Below are 13,105 nucleotides of genomic sequence, written 5' to 3' on the forward strand. Positions count from 1 at the left end.
GCTAAAAATGCCGTGGAGAACCTGGCCGCTCAGGTTTCCGACCTCTCTGGACAGTTCCAGAGTCTATCTCGTGCCACCTGTTACTTCCTGGCCTGCCGAGCCTCCAGAACCTAGGGTTAATAACCCACCTTGCTACTCCGGGCAGCCCACTGAGTGCTAAAGCTCCTTTCTCACGCAGTGTGAGATTGTGTTCTCTCTCCAACCCAACACATACTCTAGAGTTCCAATAGCTCGAGTTGTATTACGTCATTTCACTCCTTACTGGCCGGGCTAAAATGAATGGGGCACAGCTATCTGGGAGGCAAGGGCTGATTGCTCTAACAAATTCCAGAACTTCTGAAGATGATTTTGTTTTTGACCGTTCAGTTTTTGGTGGGGAGGCTTTAAAGGGCCCTGGCTTCCTTATGCCAAGGTGAACGGGAAAAAAAGGCCATAACGGATTATTCCATTGAGTTTCGCACTCTTGCTGCCTCATTACATGAGTGGAACGAGCAACATGCTGCTCGCTAAATCGTTTTCTGGAGCATTTGACATTTTTACGCTGTGTTATAGGATGAGATTCTAATCCTAAGGTTTTCAGATGTGGACTCTTTGATTTATCAAGACCATCCCATGAACTTCAGTAGATCTTTCACCGGGCTTGGTGGAAGAGGATCCATCAACATTTGTTTCCCTGCTCCGCATCTCAACCATCTCCCTCCTCTGGCTTTGAGACTGAGCCCATGCAGCTGGGAGGGATTCGCATCTCGACTTTAGGAGAGGGAACGCAGGATCACCAAATACCTGTGCCTCTATTATGGAGTTGCTGGACATTTTGTTAATTCATGTCCAGTAAGAGGCCAGAGCCCATCAGTAAGCGGAGGGCTACTGGTGAGCGCTACTACTCAGGTCCCTTCATCTAGATCTTGTACTACTATGTCGGTCCATCTACGCTGGACAACTTAGAGTTGAAGAGTTCGGGAGCTACATGCAGTGCCTTGATTGACTCTGGGGCTGAGGGTTGTTTCATGGACTGCATGGGTTAAACATAACATTCCTTTCAGACCGTTTAAAGCCTACGCCCATGTTTGCCTTAGATGGTAGTCATCTTCCCAGTATCAAATTTGAGACACTACCTTTAACTCTCAAATGTTTCTGGTAACCACAGTGAGACTATTTCTTTTTTAATTTTCCTTCAGAGGAACGTTTAAACCTGTTGTTTTGGGTCATCCCTGGCTAGTATGTCATAATCCTTCTATTAATTGGTCTAGTAATTCTATCCTATCCTGGAACGTTTCTTGTCATGTGAAGTGTTTAATGTCTGCCATCCCTCCCGTTTCTTCTCTCCCTACTTCTCAGGAGGAACCTGGCGATTTGACAGGAGTGCCGGAGGAATATCATGATCTGCGCACGGTCTTCAGTCGGTCCCGAGCCAACTCCCTTCCTCCTCACCGGTCGTATGATTGTAGTATTGATCTCCTTCCAGGGACCACGCCTCCTCGAGGTAGACTATACTCCTGTCGGCTCCCCAAACCTGGGCTCAGAGTGATTATTTGTCTGTGTCTCTTGACGCCGGTACCATAGTGCCTTCTTCTTCTCCACGGCCGGGGCGGGGTTCTTTTTGTTAAGAAGAAGTCCACTCTCGCCCCTGCGTGGATTTCGAGGGCTGAATGACATAACGGTTAAAGATCGTTATCCGACACAAAGAAACATATGTCATCAGCCTTCGAGATTCTGCAGGGAGCCAGGTGCTTTACTAAGTTGGACCTTCCCCAGTAACGCTTACCATCTCGTGCGCATCAGAGAGGGGCCACAGAGTGGAAAACGGAAGGTTTGTCACTCCGTTAGGGCATTTTGAGTACCGGGTTTATTTAAGCCAATGCGCCAGCTGTTTTTCAGGCATTAGTTAATGATGTTCTGAGAGACATGCTGAACATTTTTGTTTTTGTCTATCTTGACGATATCCTGATTTTTTCTCCGTCACTCGAGATTCATGTTCAGCACGTTCGACATCTGTTCTACAGCGCCTTTTAGAGAATTGTCTCTACAAAAAGGCTGAGAAGTGCTCTTTTCATGTCTCCTCCGTTACTTTTCTCGGTTCCGTTATTTCCGCTGAAGGCATTCAGATGGATTCCGCTCAGGGGAAGCTGTCAGTGATTGGGAAGACTAAAGGTCACGTGTCGAGTTGCAGCGCTGGGTTTCGCTAATTTCTATCGGCGTTTCATTCGTAATTTCGGGAGAGTTGCTGAAGGAGGGACAGCTCTTACTTCTGTCAAGACGTGTTTTATGGTCCGGTTCCGCCCAGGGAGCTTTTGATCTTCTAAAAAACGTTTTACAGTCCGCCCCTCATCCTCGCCTCCTGACGCACTAGACAATTCATTGTCGAGGTTGACGCTTCAGAGGTAGGCGTGGGAGCCATTCTATCCCAGCGCTTCCAGTCTGACGATAAGGTTCATCCGTGCGCTTATTTTTCTCATCGCCTGTCGCCATCTGAGCGCAACTATGATGTGGGTAACCGTGAACTGCTCGCCATCCGCTTAGCCCTAGGCGAATGGCGACAGTGGTTGGAGGGGCGACTGTTCCTTTGTCGTTTGGACAGACCATAAGAACCTTGAGTACATCCGTTCTGCCAAACGACTTAATGCCCGTCAAGCTGTCGTTGGGCGTTGTTTTTCGCTGTTTCGAGTTTGTGATTTCTTACCGTCCGGGTAGCAAGAACACCAAGCCTGATGCCTTATCCCGTCTGTTTAGTTCTTCTGTGGCTTCTACTGATCCCGAGGGGATTCGTCCTCCTCCATGGGCGTGTTGTCGGGTTGACAGTCTGGGGAATTGAAAGACAGGTTAAGCAAGCACTCACGCACACTGCGTCGAGCGCTTGTCCTAGTAACCTCCTTTTCGTTCCTGTTTCCACTCGTCTGGCTGTTCTTCAGTGGGCTCACTCTGCCAAGTTAGCTGGTCATCCCGGTGTTCGAGGCACTCTTGCGTCTGATTCGCCAGCGCTTTTGGTGGCCGACTCAGGAGCGTGACACGCGCCGTTTCGTGGCTGCGTGTTCAGACTGCAAACAGAAGAAGTCTGGTAATTTTTTTCTGCTTCTGCTCCTGGTCTTGCTGGGTCTCAGTCTGTTCCCTGCCATCGCATCTCTCCTGTTCTTGTCCCTGCCCTTGCTGTGTCTCAGTCTGTCCCTAGTTCTCATTTTTTTTTTTTAGAGTAGTACCCTAGTTTCCCTTTTTATCAAAGGCAGACGGTCCTGAGGAGAGGAGTTGGGTTCTTTCTCGGGACGTGCTGGACCGTTTGATCTATGATTTCCTCCGTTGCCGCCAGTGTTCCTCCTCGAGAGCGCCAGGAGGCGCTCGGTGAGTGGGGGTACTGTCATGTTTGTCATTTATTATCTTGTCTTGTCCCTGTGCTTCCCATTCTATTCGTTTCCCTCTGCTGGTCTTATTTGGTTCTTTCCCTCCTTCTAGCCCTCTCTCTCCCCCTCCCTCTCTCACTCTCTCGCTCTCTCTTCTCTCTATCGTTCCGTTCCTGCTCCCAGCTGTTCCTATTCCCCTAATCATCATTTAGTCTTCCCACACCTGTTCCCGATCCTTTCCCCTGATTAGATTCCCTATTTATTCCTTTGTGTTCCGTCCCTGTTCCGTCGGTTCCTTGTTTTGTATTCCATGCTGTAATTGCGTTTCGCCCTGTCCTGTCGTGTTATTTGCCGTGATTGTGTATCACCCTGTCCTGTCGTGTTTTGTGCCTTCTTCAGACGCTGCGTGTGAGCAGGTGTCTCAGTTGACTACGGCCTGCGCCTACCCGAAGCGACCTGCAGTCTGTGGCCGCTTCTCCAGTTGTTTTCCCCTCTACTATCTAGAGGATTTCAGTTATTCGGTTTTGAGCATTAATAAACTCTGTTTCTGTTAAGTCGCGTTTGGGTCCTCCTTCACCTGCATAACACATAGTATATGGGATTTAAGAATTTTTGCTGAATTAATTTCATTAATATTATGGTGTTTCTATTCCAAGAAAAACAAAACCAAAACAGTCAATGTTTCCATTAGGAAAATATGGCGCTGTACAACGTGACCGACCGGGGGTAGGCTACTAAGTGACTGCGAGTGAAAAGCATAATAATCCTAACATTTCCAGACCCTAATTGTAGGCTAACCAATACCCAAACGGAGATTCAGTGAAAATAAAAATCTCATTGATTTATCAAGACCAGTCCCCATGCTTGTCTCAGAACAGCGCGAAATGGTGCTGAAGTAGTTGACCACACAAAGGAAGGGGCGGCAGTGGTTATAGCGTTGGACTAGTAGCCGGAAGGTTGCAAGGTCAAATCCCTGAGCTGACAAGGTACAAATCTGTCGTTCTGCCCCTGAACAGGCAGTTAACCCACTGCTCCTAGGCCGTCATTGAAAATACGAATTTGTTCTTAACTGACTTGCCTTCAAATCCTATTATAACAATTGGATGACTTTGGGTGATCCATTAAGCAACCATTTGTTCCCTTCATTAGCTGACTTTATTCCAATATTTCTGTCATTCAGTGATATTTATTCCCATAGTAATTTGTTATGGATCCATCCAGATGTGGTTAGAAAACAATGCATTTGGTGGACTTTGTAAGAATCTGTTGTCCTGCTGATAGCCCATCAGGGGTGCATGGCTTCTTTTGTATTCTTAAAAAAAAAACTCTGACGCAGAGAAGAGAAAGGAGCCTTGAAAAATAAAAAATGTCGGTAAAATACTGTTTGACTTGGGGATTATGTTCACGGACAGTGCTATTGGACCTGTGTTACGCCGAATGCGAAAACCCAGGAAAATGAATAGGTATAGTAGACTACAATACTGTAAAGTAGGCCTAATAATGCTAAAGATAATGCTTAAATAAATTAACTGCTAGTCTATACTGTATGCTGCACATTTTTACATTGTATTCCATTTCCAGCAGTTCCAATATTTGTTGTATTATTTGTTCTGTCTTTTCTGGTGAATTAAAATGAAATTCCAACCAACTTTCTATTATGGATTGTTTAAAAATAATTATATTCTGAAGATGATTTTGTTTTCAAATAACCGAAAGTGAGCGGTTGTAATCTGATTAAAGGGAAAAAAGGCCATTATTGAACACGGGGTGGGACATTCTTACTACTTTGCTCGAGAACGAGTTTGAATTTAAGTATACATTTTGTATGACTGACGCCTTTAGTAAGAGGTCTAATACTTTAATATGTAATCATTTCTGCCCTGCGAATTCATATTCATTACATCAGATGAACTGCAACATGTCGGCTAAATCGATTTAATTCATGAATGCATTTGAACATTTTTAATATTGTTATAGTGAAGAGCAAAATAATCCTAACATTTCCAAAGAAAAATCTGAATGATTTATCAAGACCAGTCCCATGCTTCAGTGATATTTATTGCCTTGGTAATTCGTTATGGATCCATTAATACATTTGAAGTCCCTAAACTCAGCTCGAGTCTATTGTCCTGCTGATCGATGACATAAACATCTGCATGAAAGAGTATTTTTATCATTAATTTATTAACAGAAGCATAAAGATGCTGATGAAGAAATACTGTACAGTAAATGCTTTACATAACATTTTGCAGATGCATGATGTTTGTAGCTAGAAATGAAAAACTTTAGAGTACTTAATACATTGTAAATTGGGGGGGATTTATTTCACACCTAGCAGAGCTATCCTCTTGTAAAGGTTGAAGAGTCTATTGTCCTGCTAATAGCCCATCATGGAAACGTTGTTTGCCCCCATAGGTTTTAGGCCTGCAGTGGGTTATAATAATCCATGCCTTCTGGGTATGTTTAAAAGTCCAAACGTTATGGGTGGAGTTAGAATTTTGGCTGTCAGAAGTATTAAAATCAACCAATGTCAGCCTTTAAATGCTTTATTATCCAAATGTTTAACGTGTGTGTGAACAACGGAGAGAATGCATTTGACTGTTTTTAATATTAGGGCCTTCCAGAGGAACGGAAAATTCATAAACCATGTGCCATGGAATCGGTACATCGAACATCTCTTTCCAACTATTTTGCAATCTATATGGTACAGCTGTCAATTTTACGAACAGAAAGAACATTTCTTGCCACAGTTTAGACTACCGATAGATCAGCGTTCTAACTCCCCCTTGTGGCAGTGTGGTGCAACGACAGAATGCCACCATCTACCACAAACGGTCGCGGCTGAAGCTCAAAACTTTTACAGGAAGAGCCAATGTACAGTATATATAGCGTTATACGTATTTTGATATAAACATCTTCTGCGAATCATTTGAAGAGGGGCTTTGCTTTGCACTAACCTTGACCTGCAGCTTGCCAAACCTGGGCCCAGCAGTGAGGATGTAGTAGAGCTTACTGGTGGGAGTGTCCAGGTCTTCTGCCTCCAACACCACACTGGAGATCACCCTCCTGTCCATCCAGTCCACCTCCACTCCTGCATTTCTGACAGAGAAGATACACCATATGGTCAGGACCACAGAGACACAAAGAAACATACTCAGAGACAGACAACGAGAAAGAGAGGAGAAAAGCGAGAGAGCGACATTATTAGAGAGTTCAATCCCCAGCAAAGACACTGAGGGCCACAGAGACAAGGGCCACAGAGACATTGGGGACCAAAGGAGGGGAAGGTATACACAAGGTTTGGGTACACCTACTCATTCAAGGGTTTTCTTTATTATTTTACAATGTAGAATAATAGTGAAGACATCTACAGTAGACACATGCAGAGATAATCCGTTCACCTACTCTGCGTCTCACAAAGACACAGCGGTTGGAACCCCAAATCTCAAATCAGACCAAAGGACAGATTTCCAACGGTCTAATGTCCATTACTTGTGTTTCTTGGCCCAATCAGGTCTCTTCTTATTATTGGCGTCCTTTAGTAATGTTGAAATGTGTCTGTTACTTGAACTCTGTGAAGCATTTATTTGGGCTGCAATTTCTGAGGCTGGTAACTCTAATGAACTTTTCCTCTGCAGGTCTTCTTTTCATGTGGCGGTCATCATGAGAGATAGTTTCATCATAGCACTTGAAGAAACTTTCAAAGTTCTTAAGATGTTCCGTATTGACTGACATTCATGTCTTGAAGTAATGATGGACTGTCATATCTCTTTGCTTATTTAAGCTGTTCTTGCCATAACATCGACTTGGTCTTTTACCAAATAGGGCTATCTTCTGTATACCACCCCTAACTTGTCACAACACAACTGATTGGCTCAAACGCAATAAGAAGAAAATCAATTCCACAAATTAACTTTTAACAAGGCGCACCTGTTAATTGAAATGCATTCCAGTTGACTAACTCATGAAGCTGGTTGAGAAAATACCAAGAGTGTGCAAAAATGTCATCAAGGCAAAGGGTGGCTACTTTGAAGAATCTCAACAATAAGATACATTTTGATTTAACACTCCTTTGGTTACTACATGATTCCATATGTGTTATTTCATAGTGTTGATGTCTTCACTATTATTCTGCAATAGTACAAATAAAGAAGAACTCTTGAATGAGTAGGTATGTCCAACGTTTTGACGTGTACTGTACATGTAAGCAAAGTACCAGTTCCAACTCATATACAGCTCCCTACAAGCAGTACCGACAAGCACCAGTCAACTGAGGAGCCCCAGCCCAGAGAGAGAAGGACAAACACTGTGGGCCACAGAGACAGACACATGCAGCTAGGGCCACAGAGCCCTTAACACCCTAGCCTCCCTAAACCTAGCACGCTCAGATGAGTCCTCATCCTGAACACACGTCAACAACACCAGATCCCCTCCCTCCCCCTGCAGCCTGGCATGGAACAATGGGCCAGGCGAGCAGGAGAGACCTGTCAGAGCCATCCACCAGGGCACTGCAAACAAGGAAGTGGGCGTCTGCCAAAAAGCCACATTACTTCTGCCTATGCGGCCTTTATGGACTGCGACCTGTGCCAACGCACTGATTCAAAAAAAGTCCTGATCTAAGGAGAAATAGAGGAAAAACAGGAGGAGGAGGACAGAGGAGGACCTATTCAAGGATGTAACCTGATTCCCAGTCACTCATTCGACTGGAGGACACAGGGAGATGAAACATACTCCCGCACCCGCCACATGTGCTGTACAGGTTGTGTGTGTTGACCCCTGAGTCCATACCCCCCACCCTCACCACCCCCCTTCTGTCCCAATCCTCCACCTCCCCCATCCCCAACTTCCCTTCTCTCTCTCCCACCATTCGTTCCACCCCTTCCTCCACCTCCCTTCCCTTTCTCACCCAACCCTCCCTGATCCCCTTTTTGGCTCTGAGTGTTCCTCCCAGGGCGTTCTTCTTATCCTTACTTTAGCAGCCGGGGCTTTTCATCGTTGACTGGTAGGACACGGAGGTGAGCGGTCCCCTGGATTGTGTGGCGGCCATCTGTCAGTTGCACAGTGAACGAGTCCTTCAGGGTTTCCGTGTCATCGTGCATGTACATGATCCTCATTCCTGCAGAAAGGGGCCAAGAGGGGAAGAGTCAGGGAGAGGATGGGAGAATGGTGGGAGAGGGTGAACGGGAGGACAGTTTGGTTGGGTTTTGGGCTGGGCTGTTCGGTCACGGTGTAAATAGAGTAGCAATGTGTGTAAATGTGTGTTTTTAGGGTAGAGACATTGAAGCATTTCTACTAAAAACTTAAATGTGGTCGAAATGAGACACTCGCTTTTCCAAGAACTGTAATATGTTGTTGCGAAAAAGGAGTGCTCTCAGCACATCACATATTCCACTAGTTTTTTTCAACAGTATCAAATTGGGCTCATCGCACAAACACATGGGTAATTTTCACTATTGCTGCGGTCTTTGAAGAAGCCAAACCAAACAGATTGAGCTAAAGCCTTGCTCACCTACAGAACCAATTAAAAGTTTGGACACACCTACTCATTCAAGGGTTCTTCTTTATCTTTATTATTTTCTACATTGTAGAATAGTAATGAAGACATCAAAACGATAAAATAACACATGGAATCATGTAGTAACCAAAAAAGTGTTAAAAATGTTTAAATATATTTTATATTTGAGATTCTTCAAGTAGCCACCCTTTGCCTTTGACAGCTTTATACACTCTTGGCATTCTCTCAACCAGCTTCATGAGGTAGTCACCTGGAATGCATTTCAATAAACAGGTGCGCCTTGATAAAAGTGAATTTGTGGAATTGCTTTCATTCTTAATGTGTTTGAGCCAATCAGTTCAGTTGTGACAAGTTAGGGGTGTTATACAGAGGATAGCCCTATTTGGTGAAAGACCAAGACCATATTAAGGCAAGAACAACTTAGATAAGCAAAGAGATATGACAGTCCATCATTACTTCAAGACATGAATGTCAGTCAATACGGAACATCTTAAGAACTTTGAAAGTTTCTTCAAGTGCAGTCACAAAAACCATCAAGTGCTATGATGAAACAGGCTCTCATGTGGACCGTCACATGAAAGGAAGACCCAGAGTTACCTCTGCTGCAGAGGAATGGTGGGAGGGAGAGAAGGGAAGTTGGGGATGGGGGAAGTAGAGGATTGGGACAGAAGGGGGGGTGGTGAGGGTGGGGGGGTATGGACTCAGGGGTCAACACACACAACCTGTACAGCACATGTGGCGGGTGCGGGAGTATGTTTAATCTCCCTGTGTCCTCCAGTCGAATGAGTGACTGGGAATCAGGTTACATCCTTGAATAGGTCCTCCTCTGTCCTCCTCCTCCTGTTTTTTCCTCTATTTCTCCTTAGATCAGGACTTTTTTTGAATCAGTGCGTTGGCACAGGTTGCAGTCCATAAAGGCCGCATAGGCAGAAGTAATGTGGCTTTTTGGCAGACGCCCACTTCCTTGTTTGCAGTGCCCTGGTGGATGGCTCTGACAGGTCTCTCCTGCTCGCCTGGCCCATTGTTCCATGCCAGGCTGCAGGGGGAGGGAGGGGATCTGGTGTTGTTGACGTGTGTTCAGGATGAGGACCCATCTGAGCGTGCTAGGTTTAGGGAGGCTAGGGTGTTAAGGGCTCTGTGGCCCCAGCTGCATGTGTCTGTCTCTGTGGCCCACGGTGTTTGTCCTTCTCTCTCTGGGCTGGGGCTCCTCAGTTAACTGGTGCTTGTCGGTACTGCTTGTAGGGAGCTGTATATGAGTTGGAACTGGTACTTTGCTTACATGTACAGTACACGTCAAAAGGTTGGACATACCTACTCATTCAAGGGTTCTTCTTTATTTGCACTATTGCAGAATAATAGAGAAGACATCAACACGATGAAATAACACATATGGAATCATGTAGTAACCAAAGGAGTGTTAAATCAAAGTGTATATTATATTTGAGATTCTTCAAAGTAGCCACCCTTTGCCTTGATGACAGCTTTGCACACTCTTGGTATTCTCTCAACCAGCATGAGTTAGTCAACTGGAATGCGTTTCAATTAACAGGTTAACAGGCGTGCCTGGTTGAAAGTACATTTGTGGAATTTCTTCCCTTCTTAATGCGTTTGAGCCAATCAGTTGTGTTGTGACTCGTTAGGGGTGGTATACAGAAGATAGCTCTTTTCGGTGAAAGACCAAGTCCATATTATGGCAAGAACAGCTTAAATAAGCAAAGAGAAATGACAGTCCATCATTACTTTAAGACATGAATGTCAGTCAGTATGGAACATCTTAAGGACGATGAAACTGGCTGTCATGTGGACTGCCACAGGAAAGAAAGATGCAGAGTTACCTCTGTTGCAGAGGATAAGTTCATTAGAGTTACCAGCCTCAGATAGCAGCCCAAATAAATGCTTCAGAGTTCAAGTAACAGACAGATCTCAACAGTGACTGTCCAGAGGAGACCGTGAATCAGGCCTTCATGGTTGAATTGCTGCAAAGAAACCAATACTAAAGGACACCAAAAAGAAGAAGAAGAGAATTGCTTGGGCCAAGAATCACGAGCAATAGACATTAGACCGGTGGAAATCTGTCCTTTGGTCTGATTAGTCCAAATTTTAGATTTTTGGTTCCAACAGTGGTGTGTCTTTGTTAGACACAAAGCATGTGTGGCTCCCACCGTGAAGCATGGAGGAGGAGGTGTGATGGTGTGGGGGTGCTTTGCTGGTGACACTGTCTGTGATTTATTTAGAATTCAAGGTACACTTAACCTGCATGGCTACCACAGCATTCTGCAGCAATACGCCATCCCATCTGGTTGCGCTTAGTGGGACTATCATTTATTTTTCTACAGGATAATGATCCAAAACATACCTCCAGGCTGTGTCAGGCCTATTTTCCCAAGAAGGAGAGTGATGAGAGTGATGCATCAGATTACCTGGCCTCCACAATCACTTGACCTCAACCCAATTGAGATAGTTTGGGATGAGTTGGACCGCAGAGTTAAGGAAAAGCAGCCAACAAGTGCCCGGCATACGTGGGAACTCCTTCAAGACAGTTGGAAAAGCATTCCAGGTGAAGCTGGTTTAGAGAATGCCAAGAGTGTGCAAAGCTGTTACCAAGGTAAAGGGTGGATACTTTGAAGAATCTAAAATATAACGTATATTTTGATTTACTCAACACGTTTTTGGTGTTAAACGTGTTATTTCAGAGTTTTGATGTCTTTGCTATTATTCTACAATGTAGAAAATAGTTTTAAAAAAGAAAAATCTTTGAATGAATAGGTGTCCAAAATTTCGACTGGTCCTGTATTTTTCCATGGGTCTGCTGCTTACAAGGAATGTGCGTGTGTGTATGTGCACGTGCATGCTTGTGTACGTGTGTGTACGCACTTGCATGTGTGTGTGCATGTATGTGTGTGTGCTCAGTGACTGAACAGAGTGCACAGTGGCTGTGAGGTAATTGTGCAGGCAGCAGCAGCAGCAGCAGCAGAGAGAGAGAGAGCAGTTGGAAGGACAGTGTGCAGCGGAGGCAGCAGCAGCACCACGGGCGCTCTGCGACCTCTGTCTCGAGCATCTGTTCAGCAGGGGCCTGACCCCCGACAACGACGACAACACAACGCACAGCCCTCTGGAAGGAAGGCACAGCCCAGGCTGGGGGAGGGAGGGGGAGGAAGGGGCAGGCTGGCCTTGTAGTTGGATGTAATGCCTGTACCCCCCCGAATAACAACCCAACAACCTCAAACTCAGAAAGGCATAGACTAACAAACGACACTAGTAAACATATGGCACTAAACCGAACGAAGTCACAGTGATACATGAAGGCAACTGCTGCCCTACTATAGTTCAATAACATGCACTTAACAAAGTGCACAACAATTCTTCCAGGTGCATGAAACAAAAGACAGGCCTACAGTAAGCCATACGCTCCTGTATATTTTATTGAAATATTTCGACCATAAACTGTACATGATTATTCAAATAAATTCTGTTTAAATCATTGTTGGTCCCCTAAAGGCAAATACTTTTTGGATTATAGTGGTGCTTCAGACATATACAGTGGGGCAAAAAAGTATTTAGTCAGCCACCAATTGTGCAAGTTCTCCCACTTAAAAAGATGAGAGAGGCCTGTAATTTTCAACATAGGTACACTTCAACTATGACAGACAAAATGAGAGAAAAATACAGAAAATTACATTGTAGGATTTTTAATGAGTTTATTTGCAAATTATGGTGGAAAATAAGTATTTGTTCAATAACAAAAGTTCATCTCAATACTCTGTTATATACCCTTTGTTGGCAATGACAGAGGTCAAACGTTTTCTGTAAGTCTTCACAAGGTTTTCAAAAACTGTTGCTGGTATTTTGGCCCATTCCTCCATGCAGATCTCCTCTAGAGCTGTGATGTTTTGGGGCTGTTGCTGGGCAACATGGACTTTCAACTCCCTCCAAAGATTTTCTATGGGGTTGAGATCTGGAGAATGGCTAGGTCACTCCAGGACCTTGAAATGCTTCTTACGAAGCCACTCCTTCGTTGCCCGGGCGGTGTGTTTGGGATCATTGTCATGCTGAAAGACCCAGCCATGAAAAACAGCCCCAAAGCATGATGTTCCTACCGCCATGCTTCACAGTAGGTATGGTGTTGTTTGGATGCAACTCAGCATTCTTTGTCCTCCAAACACGACGAGTTGAGTTTTTACCAAAAAGTTATATTTTGGTTCATCTGACCATATGACATTCTCCCAATCTTCTTCTGGATCATCCAAATGCTCTCTAG

General features: G+C 44.7%; 1 protein-coding gene across 1 annotated transcript in view; it reads right to left on the reverse strand.

The window, feature by feature from the left end:
• frem1b (Fras1 related extracellular matrix 1b) overlaps positions 1-13,105 on the reverse strand; it is a 53,932-nt gene that overhangs the window by 17,943 nt on the left and 22,884 nt on the right. The window contains exons 21-22 of the mRNA XM_046301420.1: positions 8,304-8,448; positions 6,290-6,431 (exon numbers count right to left, since the gene is read on the reverse strand). Of these exons, the coding sequence (XP_046157376.1) occupies positions 6,290-6,431; positions 8,304-8,448 (287 nt within the window). The remainder of the gene's footprint in view (positions 1-6,289; positions 6,432-8,303; positions 8,449-13,105) is intronic.

Source organism: Oncorhynchus gorbuscha, linkage group LG15 (genome assembly GCF_021184085.1).
Source record: "Oncorhynchus gorbuscha isolate QuinsamMale2020 ecotype Even-year linkage group LG15, OgorEven_v1.0, whole genome shotgun sequence".
Taxonomy (NCBI): Eukaryota; Metazoa; Chordata; class Actinopteri; order Salmoniformes; family Salmonidae; genus Oncorhynchus; species Oncorhynchus gorbuscha.